The 23,257-nt window shown below is 41.5% G+C and overlaps 1 protein-coding gene and 2 long non-coding RNA genes across 3 annotated transcripts; 1 reads left to right on the plus strand and 2 right to left on the minus strand.

Annotated features, from left to right (window-relative positions):
- Nucleotides 1–167: 167 nt before the first annotated feature.
- fgf10a (fibroblast growth factor 10a) lies at nt 168–19,300 on the plus strand. The gene is made up of 3 exons (XM_089020820.1): nt 168–1,317; nt 14,352–14,455; nt 17,693–19,300. The coding sequence occupies exons 1-3, from the start codon at nt 846–848 to the stop codon at nt 17,891–17,893; spliced, it is 777 nt and encodes a 258-aa protein (XP_088876946.1). The 5' UTR covers nt 168–845; the 3' UTR covers nt 17,894–19,300.
- On the minus strand, nt 10,036–15,878 carry LOC148884552 (uncharacterized). Its single transcript, XR_016118312.1, has 3 exons — nt 15,656–15,878; nt 15,470–15,576; nt 10,036–13,648 (listed from the first exon to the last, which is right to left on the minus strand). It is a non-coding gene; the product is annotated as an uncharacterized LOC148884552 (long non-coding RNA).
- Nucleotides 16,061–17,795, minus strand: LOC148884553 (uncharacterized). The gene is made up of 3 exons (XR_016118313.1): nt 17,680–17,795; nt 16,705–16,875; nt 16,061–16,635 (listed from the first exon to the last, which is right to left on the minus strand). It is a non-coding gene; the product is annotated as an uncharacterized LOC148884553 (long non-coding RNA).
- Nucleotides 19,301–23,257: the final 3,957 nt, after the last annotated feature.

Consider the following 23,257-nt stretch of genomic DNA (forward strand, 5'->3'; position numbering starts at 1 on the left):
GAAAGCAGAGACATCAAGTCCGCACAGCTGATAGAGAGACAGAGAGAGCAAAATAGAGAGAGAGAGAGAGAGAGCAAAAGAGAGAACGAGAAAGAGAGAGAGAGAGAGAGAGAGAGAGAGAGAGAGAGAGAGAGAGAGAGAGAGAGAGAGAGAGAGAGAGAGAGAGAGAGACAGAGAGAGAGAGCTATTGAAGAGAAGAAACGCACTGGACGGAGCGCTCACACTCGAACAAGCGAGACAGAGAGAGTAACTCCGTCAAGCCATTTGGATTCCTTTGCTGATTTTTTTTCTGCCCAACTTTGTTTGGAACTTTGGTGGCCATTTAACAAGAGCCGTTTCATTCCCCTTTAAATTTATTGCTGTTAAACAGAAGAAGTACAGCATCATCTGAATAAGTTCTATCGGCCTTCCGGGACGAGAGGAGAGGGTAACACGTGTTTGGACGAAAGTTTAATACTCCCAAGATTGAGTTTTTTGAATATTAATAAGGATTTTAAAGTGCACTGTGAGGAGGACTGGGAGTAAAGTATTGGACGGGAAGACGGAGGACCCCCTCCTTAGCCCCCCACTGCAGTTGTTCAAGCTATGCATGATTTGACTTATGGATGTCGAGACATTCCTACAGACCTTCTGAGGAATAAACAGTGAAGCAAGTCCAAGATTCTGATCTCAGTACACAACCGACAGCGTCTTGAGATTTAAAGCGCACGAGTCGAGGTTGTGGGAAAGAGGGCATTTGGAAGCACGGGAGGGGGGACTCTCCCGCTCTTGAACCCTTCTCCCTGCCCCCAGCTCAGCATGCCCCAGCCCCTGAGCACCTCCACAGCTCCTCCAGCTCCACTACCATGTGTAGATGGACAGTGACACAAGGTGCACCGGTCGCCTGGCTCTCCTCCCAAACCCGACAACGCCGCCCCGCAACCCCGCCGCACCTCCTCGCCTGCTTCGTTTTCCTCCTCTTGCTCCTCCTGCTCGCACCGTGCTCGCCCTCGCCCCTGTCTTCTCCGGCGCCGCTGAGTTTTAACGAAAGCCATCATGACGGAGGGGGGAGCCCACATCGGCATTTCGTCTTGCGGGAATCATCAGCGTCATTATCCTCACCAGCACCTCTGCACGCCTCCTCCGCCAGGTTGCCAAGGGCAACTAACCTGTCATCGCCGTCTCCCGCCGCCGTGGTGGGGCGCCACGTGCGCAGCAGCTACAACCACCTGCAGGGAGATGTGCGGCGGCGGAAACTGTTCTCCTACCAGAAGTTCTTCCTCCGCATTGACAAGAAAGGGAAAGTCAACGGCACCAAAAGTGAGGACGACCCTTACAGTAAGTCACTTGTATTTAATTAGCTCAGCAGCCTTAAAACAACTCTATAAATCACGTACAGCCACTGTATTCAATCTTCTCCACTGCGAGACGTACCAAATTTGGGGTTTAAATCAAAGCAGTAAGCCAGAAAGACCAAAGAAAGAATCCACTGTATCCAATTTAAGAAAATTACTCAAAAGGAAGTCATCTATCTTTGAGGAAACACAGCTATCATCACATCCTTAATGAAAGACATTGATTTCACCCTCACTATCTATGGCAGCGGTTCATTCCCTTCACTAAATGAAGTCCGTGTCAGAGACGATAAATTCACAGCAGATTGAAAGGATGCTGGACCCATAATCGTCGTTTAGACAAATGGACTTAAATATGAAATGATCACTTTATGAGTTAATAGTTCGTGGGTGATTTTGATAGAACGTAAGGCGATACGTGAGCACATGCTCCTCTCAATCTCATTTAGCAAATGTTTCAAATTTCCCCATTGTGGGACAATTAAAGTATTTATCTTATTTTTATTCCAGAACTCTAACTTAGAATCAATGCTTCCATAGCTGTGGGTTTCTCTAAATCAGTGGGTCTTAAACTGAGTTCGATCGAACCCTTGGGGTATGGTGAGTCGGTCTCAGGGGTTTGGTGGATCCTCCGCCGCAGAGGTCCACCCCTCAGTCTAGTCTGCAGTTAGTGGGCACAGTCATTGAAAGAAGGGTTCGGTGAATGAGCATATGAAACCGGTGGGGTTGCGTGCCTCAATCAAGATTAAGAATCACTGCTCGAATTTTAAATTTCCCTATTGTGGGACGATTAAAGGCTTTCTGATTCTGATTCTAAATATTGGAGGTAAATGAAATGCCCTTGGCACATGAACACAACAGTACTGTTCATCTTGCAAAACAGAGAAACACCACAACACTCAAAGGTCACAGACCACCTCTCCATGTAAATGAATCCATCAATCCATTTTCCACATCCTCATTAGGGTCGCGAGGGGTGCTGGAGCCTATCCCAGCCGTCTTTGGGCACAACGCGGGGGACACCCTGAATTGGTTGCCAGCCAATCGCAGGGCACACAGAGGGCACACGCTCTCACATTCACACCGAGGGACAATTTGGAGTGATTAATCAGCCTGCCATGCATGTTTTTGGAATATGCAAGGAAAAAACCTGGAGAAAATCCACGCGGGCCCGGGGAAAACGTGCAAACTCCACACAGGGAGACCAGACTAGGTCTTGAACTCGCGACCTCTGCACTGGGAAGCCGGCGTGCTAACCACTCGACTTCCGGGCCGCTGTGTACAGTAATGTCTTTATCAAGTATGGTAAACGGCGCGGGTGGCGGTCTTTGTCTTCATGCTAGTCAGTCACATACTTTCAAACACGTCACAGGGTTCAATGAATCTGTCTGCGGCGCTGTACAAGCTTCTCCTGCTGAGCACACACATGCATATACACACACATGAAGCTACACATGGGCACAGGGAGGCCAGTCTTGCACATGGCCTCCATATGGCAAAAGCCCACTTTTATTAGGGGCCGGATCAGTGTGAATGTGGTGGAAAAGGGGAGGGGGGGGGGGGTTGCCACTCAGACACCAAGCCTCTGCCAGACATGGCTGAAGGAATTTCAATTAGCATCTTTTCCATCTCTTACACACGCATGCAACTTACACTTGGAGGCTGCAACAAGTCACTGATGCCATAACAGCATCAGGTCATGGTATTAAAGTCCTCATCCATCATGCAGTTTGTTTCCCGGCCAGAAAAGAAAGTTATAGATAAATCAGATCTTGCATTATCGCAGATATACATCGTTGTAACCTCACGTTCTACAAGTGGGAATGATTTGATGATCGGGGAGGAATCTCTTGGTGATGAATCATGCTTTGACATCTGCGCACATCTGCACGCAAGCTTGCATGTATGTTTACCACCTCCAGCGATTCTCCAAACAAATCACCGTCTTGAAATAAAAAAAGATGCAGCTATATTGCGTTGCGGTTTCACATGATCATTTAGCACGTGACCTTTTCTTGACGTGAGCACACATCTGGACTACGTTGTCAATTAGCTTGTTTGTAAAAAGCTATAGAGATACATTTATGTAGATATGTAAGTAACACGGGGGTTGGGACCGCCAATGCCAAGAGCTTCAAAAGCCTGCATGTACTGTAAATGCAAAAATGTGTTCTCTTGAATCTGATTTGTGCTCATTTAAAACACATGGCTGGTGAGACAAGCGCGAAGGAGACTTTCTGACACACACACACACACACGCACATCACAGACACACACACACACAATAATGTCAGATACTATCACGGCTCAGCACTGCAGCAACTCAGGTGTTGAGCTTCCACAAGAAGAGCCATTTGGAATCGTCCTTTTTTTTATCAAGCTCACTCGGTCTGGTAATGTTCAGGAGGTCATATTACAAATGGGCCTCATTAGATGGTGTCAGAGGTGATGAAGACATTTTTAGTCAAGCTCTTGGGTCATGAATCTCCCCTCCCAGGCTGGATTTTGTTTGTTTCTAATCAGGTTGTCGCAGTTCGGCGTATTACATCGCTACAGCCTATATCCTAAACATGTGATAAAGTGATTAACAAAGCAAGAAACAAGGCTGTCTGGGTGACGGTCGGCGTCCCCCCTCACGCATGTTTTCAGGCCACTTGGTGGGAAGCAATTGAAACACAGCCCAAATTGTGGAGGCACTCATGTTCCCATTCAGCGGATGTTTTTCTACCTCGATTCTAATTACACCACTGTGCTCACTTGACACCCCACCCCCACTTGGATTGACCCTTACCTAGTGACCCCTCAGTCAGGAAGATTTGTTAATGGCAAAGTCCCTCCATGTGTTGCATTACATTTGAAGTAAATGCTAATTTTACAATATGGATGACTAAATCACTTTGATATTGCAATTAACTCATTCACTAGACATATGCAAAAAAATGTGTCCACTCCAGTGCCAGGGTTTTTGTCATTGTCACTTCAATTCCAGGACCCACAGACTATTGAGTTTTAGGACTACACAAACATTCAATGCAGCTTAACTAACCTTAGACTCTCTTCTTTCATCACAAAAAGTTCCTAAATTATATGGGTCTGGAGTTATATGAGCTTGAAATGAGGGTGGCTGTCCAAAATACATTGCAATACATACATATTGGTTTCTATAGCGCTTTAATAACAGTTGAAGCTGGAACAAAGCGCTAACATGGAAAAAGGGGAAATGCTGCCCCCTTGAAGAAAAGAAAAACATTTCCAGAAGCCATGGCCAGCGCTTTATCGGCACACAAACAAGAAAAAACAAAGCCAGAACAAAAAAAAGGCCCTCTACTCCATATTTTCAATTCCCGAATAAATTTGTGAATGAGTTAATAGTTACTGGGGATCAGGGTTGCTCATATCCTTTAGCGCAATCGTGTAATTTCTGACCTACAATTGACCATGAAAAAAAATCCATTCAGGGATGGTAGTTGACCACTGATGGCTTCAGATTTAAAAACAGTTTTTCCTCACAAAGACACTGAAGGCACAAGTGTGGCGGATAATTCAAAGTACAAAATAAAAAATAGCTCCTGAAAGCTACATTTTAAAAATTCTCACGTGATAGCAAGTGATGTTAATATATACAGTAAAGTCTCGTTATATCGATATTCAGGGGAGTCCGAAAAAAAATCGATATAACCGGGACTATCGATATATATGCGCGCATGTATCCGTGCGTGCATAGAAAAGTATCAAGAATATCGATAACGATATCGATATAACGAGACTTTACTGTATTGTCAAAACAAGTAAAACGTGCTATTAACCACTGCTATGGTAAAATAAATAATAAAAAAAGTGATGCTTCATAACAAGCAACAGATATGAACAAAAATTCTTTCACTTTCATGTGCTTGAGTGAAAAAGTATTTGTCCAGATTTCTTGTCGTTAAATAGGCTGGAGTAAGGTCACAAAAAAGAAAGAACCAGAAAAACACAGGCAGACTTAACACTGACGATTGTGGGGAACTCTTTTTTTCCATTAGGAATTGAGCTTAAAGAGCAAACAGAACCACGTATGTGTTGTCACTCGATCTTCATGTCAAATGACATGAAGTACAAAAAGCCATTTAACACATGTTTGATCTTGCTACGTTATCCAAATTCTTCCTGAACTGAGTCCAAGTCGTCACTATTCTCGATCCTCATTCAGTTACAACGTCGGTCCACTTTGCCCTTCTTCTCTACTTGATGAGCGTTTAGGGTTCTCGTGGGAAAACGTATCAGTGTGGCCCATAAAAAAGAGTGATGAGGAGCTATGGGACGCGGCAGAGGTTAGTGTCAGCCTTGCTTTGGCTTCAAAGTTACTTTGACATCTTCATGGACTCCTCTCTGAGTAAATTAAAGTGGTGTGCAAACGTCACGGGCAAGCCTGCTCCGAAAATACCAAAACCATCAGTCGTCTAAAACCTGCCAAAGTCAACAACTACATTCAGCTGTGCTCTGAAAACATACACTAAAACTAAACTACCTGCACGCTTCCTCATACATCTACTCCATTTGCTCCACGGAAACTAACCAGAAGGGTTACAGTATATTTGCTTTTATTTTACAGAGGTCGTGGAGCACATTAGTCAAGGTAATTGAGTGGCGGGAGACAAACGTGGACTTGAAATGTGCAATGTCATCCATTTTTGAATAATTTTTTGTTTATTTAATCTTGAAGCAACATTGGAAATATTCAGTGCATGGCTGTAACAATCTATTTAGTTATAGCAACTGTCCTGGTTAGGGTCGCGGAGTAGCTGGAGCTGATCCCAGATCTTCCAATGTCCAATTGACAGACAATGTGGAAAATGCAGCTCCACAGAAAAAAATGGTGTGGTGGATTTAATCGAATTCCTTTCGTCGAGTGGTTGTACAAAATAAAATCATCTGGTTTGAGATGCGATTTTTAAGGAGATGCCACATCTGGATCCAGAGGATTTTATTACGTGCCACCACTTGTCAAAATTAATTTGAGTCAATTCAATAAAAGCTTTTTTATTTTTTTGTTTTCAGTGAAGGCATCACTAGAAGATGGATGACTAAGAGTTGAAATAAATTGCACTGATGCCATCCCTAACCCACTCCTAGCCACAAAAAGCATATTTGGATGACAATTGGCCATCATATGTTTTAAGTAACCACTACTTCTTCCTATACAATGCAATACGACACAATACATATTGATTTATATAGCACTTTAACAACAGCTGAAGCTGTAACAAAGCACTTAACATAAACAGCTATCATATCCAGGAAATAAAGAAGTCACAAAGATAGTAGAAAGCACCACAGAGTGAAACCAAGATCAAGTCGGAATCATGCGGAGTTGAATGTCAAAGAGTACAAGTGAGTTTGAAGATTAAAAGGACAACTGACGTGTCTGGACAAGTTGTGTCCATAATTTGTAAAATGGCTTCAAATGACTTCTACTGAGCGTATTTTACAAAGATTCCACCGCATATAGCTATATTTTACGTTTTAAGACTCACACTGTATATTCAGAAAGTCTTGTTTTTGAGTTGGTGACGAGTCCGTACGTGACGTCACGGAAGGAACACCCCTAACCGAGAAAGGACATTCCTTGCATCACCTCAATGCATTTTGCGGTACTTTGTTTGGTCTGAAAACTTCGTGTTGATTCGTGTTGATGGCGAAATTAGAAGGAAAACACATAAATAACGCAATGGTGAATCGTTGTGTGTTGCGCCAAGACTTCGACAGTGTATTTGATGTTCGCTTACAAAACGTCCCAGGAGACAATTTACACAGAGCTTTGTCGCCATCTTCTGCCTTTTTTTGGGTACTGTGAATATTAAAGAGTTTGTTACTACATTTCTCTCCAGATGCATCAAAATGATCAGAATAAATTCTTTAATCGATTGCAAACATGTATGCTTTCCTCTTCAGAACTATTTGAATCATATTCATAACGGGATGAATAACAACAAAGCATCTTTTCCGAATCTGAAGCCATTGTTTTGATTCTCGAGCAAGGCAAGACGTCTTGGCGGCACCTTCTGAAACTGGCCACTTCCGGGTTCAATTTGAAGTAGTTTTTGGACACTAAGTCATTTTTGTTGGTGTTTTGTATTTGACTAAAAATATCATACTGAGTGTTTTGGGTATTCTAGATGCTATAAAACGTTTTTCTGATGTCAGTTAGGAAACAAAAAAGTGACGTTGGTTGTCCTTTAAAGATGGGCAGCGAAGGGGCCCCACTGAGCTTCCATTCAGTTTTCAGGGTTGGATGAGCTCGGAGAGCTAAGGAGGAGCGAGAACATTTAAAGATTTGAAGACAATAAGATGAATGAAGGGATGGCAGAGTAGGAGTTATGTGCTCCCTCTTACAAGTAGTACCAGTCAAGAGGCAGATAGAACTGATCAACATTCACAAAATCACTGAGGAGATTCATCATCATTTAGGTGAGCTGACAATTTTCACCTGAAAATTTAAGCCACATTTGAACAGTGAACAAAGCGTACAATTACAGTTCTCGCTTTGAAACACAGCTGAAGTCTGGATCAAATTATGCCACTTCTGAATCATGACCCCTTTTCTTTTACTGGAACCCACCAAACACTCACCATTTAATAAAAAAGAAAGCTGCACAATACTGATCACTCATGTGAATAAGAAGACTCTTATGTGGTTTTATTGTAACTAAAATGCAGAAACTTAAGATCACAAAGCATAAAATGAAGCATGGCATTGAAATTCACCTCATTAGGAAAATACACAAATTGAGGTCTCGGTCTGGATGCGTACAGCACCTTTTTGTAATTGAGATTGGATTTATTAATGTGCATTTCTGCTTGGTCCTCAAGAACAACGCATATTAAAGATGTAAATTCTGCATAATTAAAAAAACAAAAAAACAAAAAACATTTCCGAGGTGCTGCTGTAGAGTTCCGAGGATCAGAAAGAAGCAGAAGCATCAGAAGTTGATTATGATGCTAAAGAATGCTAAGATGATGGGAAGCTTTTTGATTGTTTATATTATGCTCAGGATTCTTGCAGACTATCATCATAATGTAAACAGACGAGATTGGGAGGAAAGGTGTGATATTAAGCCAAAATATGGACCTTCAATCAGGTTTTAGGGCTGTAACGGCATATGTCACAGATGATTTGACCTGCAAGTTGGATTTCGGAGCACAATAGCATGTGCAGGTTCTCCATTCCTGATATTTTACAGTCCCGTGGAGTAGATTGATTCACCCCGCCAGTTTGGATTCTTGGCCTCTGATGACAAAATAGTGACAGGCCGTAAAAAAAATTAACAAATCATCCAGTTTGGCCACAAACAGCCAAAGAGAACCACATAGATAGCCTCACTTTGCTATTTGTCTTCTGGCACAGCCAATAACAAATGAGGATATTCCTTTAACTGCCCGACATTTTATATGACATTCATCGTGGTAGTAATTAAAACAAAGTTGGCAGAAGCCAAAGTGCCAGCCATGCCTCGCAGAAGCTAGTATTTGCAGTAGTTTGTATTTTTAGCCCATTTGTCTGTCTCTCTGCTTTAAGTGACAGAAAGTGTCATTGTTGTGTTACAAAGTGGAGCATGCGAAGCGGCACAATTAATGGCCAGTAAAGCAGTGGGAGGCGAAGAACAGCATCTGTGATGGATAACATCCAGGGCTGCTGCCATCAAGACACCATGTGCTTCCCACTCTCCGACATTCCCTCACCGTCGTCGCGACACCCCCGCCTCAAATGGCCTGCATGAAAGTGAGGCTCTTAATGGAGTCATCAAAGTTAGCGCTGAAAGGTCCCAAGTTAAGTCCGGGGAAGCATCTGGACAGAGCGGCTTGCAAGAACAGAGCGGCTAGGAATGCCAGTTAATTAACCTGTGTCTTACATCGACAGCGAGTGTGAACACTGGCCATGTGTAATGACTTCTACCATTTTTTTTTAACATGCCAATTTTGTTGAAACACAGAGAGGTGTCAAATAATTTATTCAGCAGACAGTTTGTTTACATTCCCATGCTTACATTGTTATTTCTGTACAGCAATAAATCTTTGGTATCAAAAAATCCGAAAGTGCAGACTCTTATTGATTGGCAATCTTGCTGAAGTTTAACCAGAGCTGCAAAATGCTACAATGAATGACACAATGTGTTGTTTAAATTTGAAGTGTTTCAATTGATCATCTTTAGAGGCTTTGTCGTGGATTAAGATCAACTGCCAGTTATAAGTATTTATCTAGTTAGCCTGTTTATGATCTAACAAGGAAATACTTTGTCGTTTAGGCTACTCAAAGTAACTTTATTAGAGATTGAAAGGTTGATAATCGTAAGATTTGAGGAAACATACCTATGAGTCAAGGAGTTTGCTGGTTCGTAAGAGTTGAGGTGTCAGACGACCAGACTTCTACAGCCGAAAGCTTAGTGCCAACACCTCTCGCCGCAACAGGCGGTTGAGGGGCGAATGAAAAATGTGTGAAATGCAGATGACCGTCACAGCACATTAGCTAAAAACATAACTCCTGCCGTGGAAGGCCCGTGAAATGTTTTGACAGAAACTGGCAGCTTTGGCACTTTATCATGTTACAAAGTCAACTGTGGTGCAGGAATGGCAATACCTCAGGTGGTCACCCCCCCCCCTCCCCACCAGCCTTCTCGCACCCCCTCGCTTCTCTATCAATCCCCTGAATTTACGTTGGGTTTCTCCCAGATGCTTTCAAACGTCTTGTATGTGACATAGCTGGGGAAAGGTGATCTGAACGTACATAGTCTCAAGCGGTGTGATCCAACTCCCAATTTGTCTTTGAGCAGCAATCTCTGGAATTTCAAACAACAAAGCTTTTTGGGTGGTGTGATTTGGTTTGGTGTGTTTTTCTGGACGAACTGCAGATTGTTTTTCTTTACGTCCCACAGACAGTTTTAGAATCAGACAAAACATGGAAAATCCAAACGTGGGAAAGAGATCAAACAGCTAAAGGGACAACAATGAATTATGCGACACATTATGTGTCAACTATAATCATGGTTGTGAAGGAAAACAATCCTTAAATATGAAATTGAGCAAGCATTTAATGTACAGATCACTGAAGGGTTGGGTTTGTGGGGGCACTCAACTAGTTTTGGGGCAAATGCGGTATTATTTGCATCATATGGCATTGTTTTGCTGAAAATTTGTTTTGCATTACGAATAATCGGACTCAGTTGCTGTTGCGTTACTGCAGCGATGTCAGTATAATTGAAGTTTGGGGTGTTACACTTAGCAACCTTTGATCTACTTCAGATAAGATCTTTTTTTCCCCATTTTTCTTTTTCAAATCCAGCGTGGATCATACAGGCAGTCACACGGAATGAGGTTGGGGTGGTAATTCCGAATGAAATGATCGAGCTGTGGCGAGAAACTGACGTTCAATTTGAACTACTGCAAAATCCATAGACGGACATGCACCTGGGAATTATACGGTGCCCCCAAATCAACCGGAACAAGCATTTTTCCCCCCTCAATTTGTGCAAAATACAGTCCCCATCGCGTTTTACTTCAGAGTAAGTCACATGGATGAATAAAGATGAAAAAAAAACACCCAAATGAGTGCACCGGTAATTCGTTTTGAATCTAAGTGTATTCATTTCAGTAAACTAATCAGAATTTCTTTACTTCTAAATCTCAATGTATTGTTTTTACAACAGTATGGGCAGCATATTGAATGAAATCAAATGTTGTTGCGTCAATATATGTATTACTACTTCTTTCTTTCCATTCCTCTCCCTTTCATAACTTTGCTGCTGTGAAATATAAATGTCTCCACTGCAAGACTAACAAAGGTAAATGCAATCCACTCCAAATATACAAGAATAAAGTGAATATGTCGTGAGAAACTTTGTGACAAATAAGAAAAAGAAAGTACTGGACCGACCACACCATGGTGTGTGTTCCAACAACAAAGTCAAAAGCTCACTCCTGCAAAAAAAATTGATGCTTACAAATGAACCCATCACAACCATAAAACATCCAACATGGCTTCAAATGACCGCTGCTCCCTTTGCTGTATTGAGATGAGACCTTATCAAATATTTTCAAGAGACTGATTTGATATTCGCTCTGAATTGAGTTATTGTGCCATCTTATCAAAAAGCAGCAAGGAAAAAAAACATGTCTAATAAAATAGCTTTACTCCGCTAATAAATCCTCATCCGTGTCACATTTGATGTGGGTGGCAGGGGGTCAGCTACGAGTCCAGTCTTGCAGTTCCTTTTTATGGTGACAAGCAGTGTGTATTTAGTAGAAGATGTCTTCCCATGCCTTTTCGATTAGGTGAACCTTGAACAATTTGTGCTTTTTCGTAGCCTTTTAAAACACAGATAATTAAGATGCCGGGCTATGATCCAGAGGACACATGGAGGGAGTTCACGGCCTCTTTCAGTAATAAGACCATATAAATGAGTATGTCAAAAAGGCAAGGCGAAAAAAAAGGAGGGAAAAAAGAACATTTAGCAAGGGTGCCGTAAAGAGTGTTGTTGCAATCTACGCCTTTTTTTTGTGGGGGGGTTCATGCGTCAGTGAGCAAACAGGCTGCTTCTGCTGACCGGGTCATACAAAGAGCTTTTTGAAACCGCATCAAATAGAATTGAACAGGTGAAGCAGCCTTTCGCGTTTCACTGACGGACTTCATTTTGACACATCTTAGAAAATATCTGCCGTGCAAAATTTTGAGGAGGGCGTCCGAGATGTTATGAGGCGTTTTGTGTGCATGTCACTTAGATGAATGGTCACGTCATTGCAAGCCAATAATGTTTTTAGTATGGACAAAAATATACTTTTATTGATGGGGAATATAAGGATTGGACTGCTGTCAAGACGCTTTGGGGAATATGACAGAATAATGGTTTACATATGTGATTGTACCACCAACATCCCGTTTAGGATTTGAAATACGACAAAAACTACAGAATGTAGAAAAGCTTGCACATGTCTTGGGGGGAAGCCCACATTTTTTTCCTAAAGGTTCAGAACGGAATTTATTAACTTGTTGCCATCTAAAACTGGAGGATGTCTGAAAAGGGAAGAGGATAAGTGGCATCTGGTTGTGATGCGTCATGGTGACATATCGTCATTTGATGAGAAGTCCAGGCTACAAAGAGGCGACGAAGGCCACGCTACAAACTTGTTTGTGCAACATGGGGTGAACGAGTCTTCACGTGACTCCTGAAAGCACACTCTGTTAATGTGATACTCGTTATCCATTGGATGGTTTGATTTTGAAGGCCTAGAGGGTTTATAATGCGGAAAAATAATTATAGAATTTTACGGTGATTGGCTATGGCACATTGCATGTTGATTAGATTAGATGAGCCTTTATTTGTCTCTCAGTGGAGAAATTTACATTTCACAGCAGCAAAAACAAAATACAGGAGCTGCTGTGGCTGTAAAGGCAACGCACCGCAACATAAAATAACAAAAACAAATAATATGACACAACACAAATCGTAAGCACTTTTCTGCACCCTCTTTGTTACATGAAGCAGTTCTAGATGAAATGATCAAAGCATCCTTTTCACAAGTGAAATGTGCAAACATGGAGCTGTTGCATCCATTGACGAATAGTTGTCTCACATCTCCTGTCCCATGTAAATCCGCTTCAATTCCAAGTCGCAACAGTTCCACATGCGCATCGCCGCTCAGCACTGATGCTCCTTTCTTCTCATCGTAGTCTCCTCAAGCCATGCATCCATCCAGACCGTCACAACAGCAACGGCCTTTCCGCTGAACAAAGCGGGGCTGTGATAATGCTGCCCATTACAGGAGCAAAAAAAGCAATCGCCCCAGAGTTGTCCAGCGATGACAGTCTCTCAATCAAAAACGGTGCAGGCATATTCGTGCTGCAGAGAAGGTGCAACTGCTCTGCACAATCTCCTCCTTGATGAATGTCGTGGCCAAAAATGCTGAAAAACAATCCGCATCCGGTCCACAAAATGCACACAACACAAAGTGACAAATAAAACACAAAAAAAAAAAAAAAAAAAGCAAGGCTCATTAGAGCACTTGCAGACGGCTGCCTACTCGGGCTCCATCTTGGACTTATGGATATACATATATATAATATATAATAATATAATGTACACGTTCGGATTACGATGCCACCGGACTCAGTCGTAACCAAAGACGCTCTTCCGAGAAAAAAGCACCGCTGACCACTGCGTAAACCAGTAATTGGTTCGGGCTTGAAAACCGATGCACACGCAATGACTTCTTCCGAGCCTGGCAGCCGGAACACTTGTCTCAGTTTCGTTTATGTGCTTGCCTGCCTACATGCGTTCCCCCTGGGCAGAAAAACAAACATAAGAGGGGAAAATGTTTTTTCCTGGCTTACACCTCAGTCCCGGGGCGAGCAGCCAGCGAGAAAAAAAAAGCGAATGAGTAGGGGGCAAGAGGCTGCTCTGAGGTCTGACTGTAACATTACGGGCCATGCTGAGATGAGGACTCACTTGGAAGGGGGTAGGCTGGGGAGGGGTGATCTATGGATTCTACCCTTCAAAATCTAAAGGTCAACATTTTGTGGACTCACAGAAGTCTGTTTTTAACAACAAAACATTACATATCATAAATCACTTACCTCCTTCAACGGTTGGGATGACATTTACAGAGTTCTTAAATCTCACGAGCTAAACACACCTAGCATGTGGTACAATTAGTTAACTATTCAAGTTGCATGCATGCAAGGACGTGCCTTGTTAATTGGATTGTTCATCCGTGATTTATTATCAATAAACTATAGATTAGGTCAAGAAATGTGTTTTCTTCACAATAGATAAAACAAGGATCATTTGATGAGTGAAATCTGCATATTCTACTACAAAGGCAATTCCTTTTAATGCCTATGCACATCACAATGTTTTTAACTAATAAGCGATGCACAAAAAAACACTATGCATTGTTTCTGTAAGAGTGCTTTGGAAATGAGAACATTCATAAAATATATTAAAAATGAAAAATCCTAACAATCATGCCACTCCTGTCCAACAGGTATTCTGGAGATCAAGTCGGTGGACGTGGGAGTTGTGGCCATCAGAGGCCTCAGCAGTAATTATTACCTGGCCATCAGCAAGAAGGGAGAGCTGTACGGCGCGGTGAGTTTATAACCGAACTACTTTCCAAAAAGTAAACAAACAGTATATTTTGCGCATGGGACGGGAACACTCAGAGCAAACTTGCTCTGAATTAATGTCAACCGCTGACACTTTCAAAAGATGCTCTTGGTGCGGTTTGCACTTCAGTTCAACGGCGTAAAGTGAGGTACGCAGTTCACAAAGTTTACATTGTCAACGCGGCGTAACCCCAAATTAATTTTCCTTTTTTGCTGGGCACCTTCGGTTCACTTCGAGCCCATAAATATAAAACAAACAATAGAAAGCCTGAATGGTAGCAACTAAACAGGCTTTCATACATTTTAAGTTACAGAAATCATAAATAGGGAGATTTTTGACCTTGAGACTCAGTGGTGCATATTAAATTAATGTGAGCCTTACCAAAGTGTAAATTAGAAGTACATAAAACACACGCCCGCTGGTGATGTTCTGTAGATGTAACTTATGCCCATGAACAAAAATGTCCAATGTCGAGAACTGATATGCACCAGAAAGTAACGTGGATAATCACAATAGAACCCCCCCTTTTTTGTTGGCTAACATTAGATGAGATAACCTTTATTTGTGTCACATTGGACACATTTCCAATACAGTATATTGCATGAACAGTACTGAGTTTGTCTGACTTTTAAATGAGTAAATAAATGCTTCAAAAGTGCGAATAATTTAAAATCTCTATATACTTGTTCTATACAGTATGTTTCATATTCAAAATTATATCCATCAGTGTTTATTTAAAACAAACCTCGAATTGAAAATGTTAGTCAATATTCGACACATTACACTGACAGCAAAATAACACATAATTGCGGTGGTTTCTGGGCTGAGAATTTAAACTTTGGTCTCAGCATCCATTTAAATGAAAAACATCAGCTTTGTAGTAATGGTAAATTCAGAATCTGTGGACTCACTCTTCACATGACCATTTAACCCCTAAAAGAAGTCAACATGCCCATGCAGACTTTTTCAAATCGCAACAAAAGAAAGAAGCTGTACCTTAAATCCAACTTGTATATTGATGAATTCCTCTTCGGTGCAGTGAACGGTGAAATCTCACACTGGTTGTTTAAGTTTAGAGGCAAACTCGTCTTTCAAATGTCCACCTGGTGAAACGTAAAAAGTGCCTTATATTCGACACTAAGGCTAACGAGCGTCGATTAATTTGACTGCTTGTAGACCCACCTGTGTTTTCAAATGTCAAACGTTGACAAAAGAAGCTCCAGGTGCTCGGGCAACACTGAAGAAATCCGTATATAAAATATTTATCATATTCACAATCATAAACACAATTTATGCTTTGACACATTGTCGTATTACCTTCGTTCGGCTCAGGTGTTTTAATATATTTTTTTTACATTGCAACACTTCCGCTATGAAGGGAGAATTTCAAAATAAATCAAGTACAACATCCCCTTTCCCAAAATAATTTAAAATAGGAAGCATATAAGAACATTCAGAACCAACTTTTTAAAAACTTGGTTTTTATCGTGTTCATAAACGAAACGACTTATGCTTATATTATGTGCAATTTATTTATTTATTTGATTACATTCTTATCTATATATTCTATATGTATCTATATAAAGATTTGATGGATCGATGCTTTGTCATTTTAGGTGACAGCGGGTGAGGAAGTAATTCATTGAAAAAAATACATTTATGATAATAATTAAATAAGCCTGGATAAATACAGAGGGTTGTGTCAGTAAGGGCATCCGGCGTAAAAGCTTGACCAAAACAAACATGCAAATCAAACCTCTGAAGATGGAGGACACTGATTCGCTGTGGTGACCCAAGGAAAAGAAGAAGATAGTAACTAAATACTCTGTGTATCCCCCTGCTGCCATTAATGTATCATAATTTAAGATTCATTTTGAGGCCAACAAACACTAATTGGTAACTTTTAAATACAAGAAACAAGATTGGCATAATTTCTTTACAATTAATATAGGATGCGAAGCATAGTATGAATCTAGTAGTGTCATTTGATAATTGGGCTTTTGCTGACTTTCAACAGGAGGGGAAAACCATCTGATTAATTCTGAGTGTGTGTGCACCTTGCAATAATAAAGACTTGCCTTGTGGTATATTGGTAGATTATGGCTGGTTGTCAATCCAAACTGGTGTTTTTTTCCCCCATTGAGCAAGCAAAGGCTTCATGTCTTCCAGGAGCAGGAAGTAAAGTTAGTCGATGTGAGTTCTCTTCATTCACAGGAAACACAATCCCCTACCTTTTCTATTCTTTCCTCAGTTCCTCTGCGGGGAGCGAGGGTGGAGAGGGGTGAAATGCTCTGTTTCATCTCTTTTCTCCACCACTCATTCTTCCTCTCTCGGTTTAAAAGAGGCAACTCTCAGCATGTCTCTACGGAGCAGTGGCGGCGGCTAAGATGAAATGACACCCGCTAGAATAGAAAAAAAGAAGCATTCTGTTGCACGGCACCCCAAACTGAATTCCCATGACGTGTACTTGTGCTCTGCTGCAACACAAGACGTATTCGCATTGGCCCGAAGGGCTGGCATTTGATTACACTTGATGGCTTTGCAACACTGACTCCAATGAAATCTTTGTTTCATTCTGTTGGCGGATTAACAAGGGCAATTAGGACCTTAGCATACCTGACAACTTTGGCTAATAGCTGCCTTTATAAATGATTACAATTCCCAGATAAAAGTTGAAATTCGCCATACATTATTTTAAATTATTAAAAAAAATGCTAACGGGCTGAAATGCAGGTAGCTTAATGCGCATGCGCACGTTATGCTTTTATCAATACGACCGTATAATAATAATACATTACATTTACATAAAATCGGATGTATAAAAAGTACTATATACGATTGAGGATTACTTTTGCTGGTTTGCCGTGATTGGCGGCAACATAGTCGTTGGCTACCAGCAGTTTTGACGAACTGGATGTGAGCCAGAATAGTCGTCGTAAGATCGGTCCAGTTTTTTTCCCGTATAAAAGTTGTAGTACGTCGTACATTATTTGTAATGATTAAAAAAAATGTATACAATACGGAGAAAAGTTGACAGAAAACCCGCCAGAAACAATGCTTGATTCAAATGATATGTTTGATCATCTTAATTGTAATTGCTATCACAGTACTGTGTGTGCAATAATGTGATCAAAAATACCTCAGAAACAGTGAAACAAATGTTATCATTTCAAAATTAGCCATCGTTCATGCTTTCACACTTGTACCTTTCTTCCACAGAGGGATTTTGGGCCGGACTGTCGCTTGATCGAGCGCATCGAAGAAAACAAGTATAACACGTACGCTTCTGCGGAGTGGCGAAATAAGAGAAAACACATGTTTGTGGGACTCAACGCCAACGGCAGAGCCGTAAGAGGAAAGAAGACCAGGAGGAAAAACACAACCACTCACTTCTTGCCCATTGTGGTGCATCCTCGGTGACGGTGCATCCGGTTAAAGGAAGCGCCAATCTGGAAACTGCGTAGCATCTGGGGATGGATGGACTTTGTTTGGAAAGACACCGCAGGCTACTTGGCATCCGCAGGAGCAACAAGGGGAAGAAACCTAAAAGACATTCAGTATCTGCCAGATGAGGACATTTCTATTTTTTAAAGAAAGATATATTGCTATACAATGTATATAATATTTTGGGGGTTTAACTTATAAAAGCACGCTGGCACAATAGGAAATATGGGAATAATAATAATAATAATAAAATATGTGATCAGCAACTTGATGAAGAGAAAATAAGGTGCAAAGTGGAAACAGAGCGATTGATAGAGGAGCAAATAAAACTCTATCAAACGTATTTTTGGGGGGGATTTATTTATTTTGTGTAATATTTAACAGAAAGAACAAATACATGCTCAAAAGACAATTGAATGTCTTTTTTTGTTGTAAACCATTTATGCTTTTCTTTTTTATACTACTCAATTTTAAACCTGAATAAATATATGAATATATGTGTCCTGAACTTGCAGTGAGTCATTTGTGTATTTCGCTCATTTTATTATAGATGTGTTATTTTTATCATGATGATTATTATTTTAGAAGCCCCGATGCTGAAAATGTTGTCATAAAGACCAAGATGGCGCCCGAGTTGCTTTTTTGTTGTTGTTTTTGTGTTTTCTTTTGTCACTTTGTGTCGTTGTGAGTCGTTTGCAACGGATACGGATTGTTTTTCAGTATTTTTGGCCACGACATTCATCAAGGAGGAGACTGTGCTGAGTGGTTGCGCCTTTTCGGCAGCACAAATATGCCAGCACTGTTTTTGAGTGGAGGAATGTCAGTGCCATTTGACTGGGGCGATTTTGCTTTTTTTGCGCCTGTAATGGGTAGCATTTTCACACTCCTGCTTTGTTCAGATAAAAGGTCGATGTGTTGGTCAGTCTACGGCTGGATGGATGCATGGCTTGAGGTGCCCGCGATGAGAACAAAGGAGCGTCAGCGCAGAGCGCCGATGAGTATGTGGAACTGTCGCGACTTGGAATTGAAGCGGATTTACGTGGGACAAGAGATGTGAGACAATCTCTTTTCCTCAATGGATGCTACAGCTTCATGTTTACTTTCAACATTTAGCTTGTAGCAGACGTGCACATTTCACCATGATGTCCCTGATCCACTGGTGAAAAAGACAATTTAATCCTCTCCTCTTTCATCTAGAACTAATTCATTCAACAAAGAGGGTAATGAAAATGCTGAAGATTGAACAACTGTCTGTTATTGTCTTGTCATATTATTTGTTATTTAGATTTTTGTTGTTGTTGTTTTAACTTCAAGATGACGCTGCGAGAGTGGCTGCCTTTCCAGCAGCTTCTGTATTTTGTTTTTCTACTTCTTCCTTTCCTCACTTTTCTGCAGTGAATTGTAAATTTCTCCACTGCGAGACTAATAAAGGATAATCCAATCCAATCCAAAAGTGAAATATGTTAATATCAGAGTGTAGTTTTCAACTCTTTTCCCTCATGGTTAACCAATTAATTACTAGCAATCATGTCATTCATGTAAAATTAAAAAAGACTTCCTTGAATAAAATTAAAAAAAAAATCAGCATTGGTGAACCAGCAGCTGAGGGGGAAAAAGCCTCCGCCTTGACCTTACTTGTCTGAAACCTGTTCTGGAGACACCCCTCTACCCCATCCCTTTGCCCCCCCCTGAGACAGCAGGGCATATGGCGTAACATAAATATCACCCTCTTGTTTATCACCTGATTCTAATTAACCATGATGTCATGTTTTCTTAATCTTCTGTCAAGTTCTTAACGCCGTCCATGTCATGTGGTCGATGTCTGGTTCCTGCGATTTCTCTCATTCAGGTTGCCCACCCCCACTGATTCTTGTCATGCCTTGGTGAGGGTTGGGATGAATTTTTCAAGAATCACACTTGGAGCAAGGTTATTATTATTACACAGACTAGCAGTCTTCCTCTATCCAGGGCTGCAGTTGTTGGAATTTGCATCCATCACTTTTCAACTCTCTGCCATCTGTTTCTTTCTCTCTTTCTCGCTCTTCATATGTGTGTGTGTGTGTGTGTGTGTGTGTGTGTGCGTGTGTGTGTGTGTGTGTGTGTGTGTGTGTGTGTGTGTGTGTGTGTGTGTGTGTGTGTGTGTGTGTGTGTGTGTGTTGAAAGCTGCTTCTACCGTGTCTGAGACTCCGAGAAAAATGGAGGATTCAGGTTATTTGCGAAGCAATATAAGTTCAAATCCAAATGTGAGTTAAGTACGACACATCATGGGGGTGGGAGGGGGGGGTCTTTGAATTTCTTTTTATTCCCAATGGGGAAAGCTGCTCTTTGTTTACATGATTACTTGGGTGTTCCATAAACGACATATCAAGTACAATTACTCTGAAATGTGTCCAAGGCACGGAACCACCCACATTTTCCCACCATGATAAAGTTCAAGGGTAAGTAGTCCAAAAAGCAAGGTACACATTCATTGGTTAGGGTTACTTTTACATGACAAGGTGAAAAACGCAGCAAAAAAGATTGGAAATGATTGGACATCTTGCAATTTGCATATATGGCCTGGAATTGACAATGTTCATTTCGCACGCCCCTGGCTCGGTTACGATAAAAACTGAGAATGTGATAAGAGTAGACTGCTGCATCTTGATTTTCGTGCTGGAGTAAATTTAATTCGTTTTGTTTTGGGAATTTGGCCTTGCTGGGCATTCCAGTGGACTGAAGGCATTGGACTTTTCAGGCTTTTTCTGACATTGCGGTGACAACTTAGACTAGAATGTTAGTGCAGATAATGTAACGGATTGGTGGATATGTTCCAGGTGCGGGGAGAGAATGAATAATTATGAATATCTTAAAAATATTTTTGAAAGCTGACTTTAACTCATTCACTGCCAGACGAATATGTAAAATGTGTCCACTTCAGTGCCAGGGTTTTTGTCATTGTCACTTCAATTCCAGGATCCGCAGAATATTGAGTTTTAGGACGAGACAAACATTCAGTGCAGCGTTAAAAACCTTAAACTCTCTTATTTCATCAGAAAAAGAGTTAATTTCTAAATTATATGCATTTGGAGTTATCTGAGTTTGAAATGAGGGTGGCTGTCGTAAATACAATGCAATACATACATATTGGTTCGTATCGCGGATCAGACCTCCATTTTTTTTGGCACATCTAATATCTGGTCAGCAAGGGTGGATTAGGGCATGTGCTCCCTCTTACGTGTACCAGTCAAGAGGCGAGCAGCAGCATTCTAGATTTACATCGACGCGACCTCATTTTGCCAATGGAGCAAAAAAATTGCAAGAACACTTTAAGGTTGTAAATATAAGAATGAAAAACAGTACATACAGTAATAATTGAGCGTGGCTTCTTGTGCCGCATGTATTAGTACACATACATATGCAGTTTACCATACTGACTGCTCTATACTGAGTAACAATTGAAGGAACAACGGTATTTGGTGCGAACGGGTCAACTTGTTAATTGAGGGCGCTTCGAATGTTACTCAAAAATCAGCATCCCGTACCACGTGTGGACTTTTTAGAAAGATCAGTGCCATTTTATTCTTCTTCTTTTCCATTTTATTGCGACAGCAAAATGACTTTGTGCGGTCTTGCATTCAAGCGTGATGCGCAACAAGGCCACACTTTTCCACTTTTATTTGACGCAGATGTTCCTGACTGACATGGGAGATGAAAATGTGTACATCGTCGCTTGCGTTCTCACTCTTGAGAAGAGTTACCGGAAGTTCTTTGCCAAAGTCAGTTTTGCGGCAAACTGTTCAGGTTGTGTTGGTTCAAAATTTAGTTTGTCGAGGCATGCGGTGAGGCTCGAGGTGCGGTTTCTGTTTTGACCGCATCGTCATCTATTGAGTCTGTGTTGTGGCTCGACTGAAATGCAGTCCGGAGGCCTTGCATGTTCTGTTTGCCCTCGGAGTCCCGCGGTCGCACTGATCGACCACGAAGGTAGCTATAAATATTTGACTTTGTAATAAAAATCCAAATAATACTTTAACAAACATGATAAACATTCTATGGTAAGATTTTTACAAGAAATAGGAAGATATTGGGGGGGGGGGGGGGGGGGGGGGTGTAACAAAATCTTTTACCCCTCTCCCCCCAACTGTTCACAGCAGGGCTGTGGTTAACTCATTCGCTGCCAGACGTGCCAAAATGTGTCCACTTCAGTGCGAGGGTTTTTGTCATTTTCACTCAAATTCCAGGATCCACGGAATATTGAGTTTTAGGACTACATATACGTTCAATGCAGTGTAAGAAAACTTCACCAGAAAAAAAAAGTTAATTCCTAAGTTATATGGGTCTGGAGTTATATGAGCATGAAATGAAGGTGGCTGTCCAAAATACAATGCAATATATACCTTGGTTTATATAGCGCTTGAAGAACAGCTGAAGCTGCAACAAAGCGCTAACATGGAAAATAAGGGAAAAGAAAAAAAACATCGCCAGAGGCCATGGCCAGAACTTTATCGGCACCCAAGCATGAATAATCAAAACTCCAACAAATTTGGTAATGGCGCTCTAAGTCATATTTTCAATTCACGAATAAATTTGTAAATGGCAGTCAGTGAGTTAAAGGGACAAAGGGGAGACGCTTCCAACGGCGCAAATGGGTCTGCAGTTATCTGACCAGGAATTGGGGGCGGCGGTGCAAAAGTCAAATGCTGCCTCCTCCTGGGAGGGAAAAACAGGTCTGACCAACGCTTTATCGGCAACCCCCCAAAAAAGAAAAAACAAAACATCCACGTCATAGATGAGAAGGTTTCTTCAGCCGTCATCTGTACAAAAGTGAAGGTTTCGGACGTTTCGCCTCCTATCCAAGAGGCTTCGTCAGCGAACTAAAGTCTGACTGGTCGTATCGGCCCCATTTATATATCCCTAATGTCCAGACCTGGTGGCGCCGGACACAGCTATGATAGGTCCCTACTCTCAGGTTGGGGGGGGGGGGGCGCGGGACCCCCCCCCCCCAACCTGAGAAACCCCACTGATTGTTCCTACATTCCTGACTAACGATTGGCCTATTACACCCACTCCCCCCGGTATCACCTCATCAGCATAACGACCCTCATCAGCATTGCGAAAGTTGCCTAACCTGTTTTGCCTGAGCAGGCTATTGTATGAACGATCCAAATTGAACCTCACACCACCAGACCGGTTTAATGAAGGATTTTGTTGTTTTATAAGAATCGCCTCTTTCACCCCCCTTTCAAACCATCTATGTTCTTTCGCTAAGATTTTAACCTCATTGTCGTCAAATGAGTGGTTGCTAGCTTTTAGGTGCAAATGTACTGCCGATTGAGGCCCACTAGTATTATCCCTGCGATG

The sequence above is a fragment of the Hippocampus bargibanti genome, linkage group LG18 (genome assembly GCF_051943395.1).
Source record: "Hippocampus bargibanti isolate YZ-2025 linkage group LG18, ASM5194339v1, whole genome shotgun sequence".
In the NCBI taxonomy this organism is placed as follows: domain Eukaryota; kingdom Metazoa; phylum Chordata; class Actinopteri; order Syngnathiformes; family Syngnathidae; genus Hippocampus; species Hippocampus bargibanti.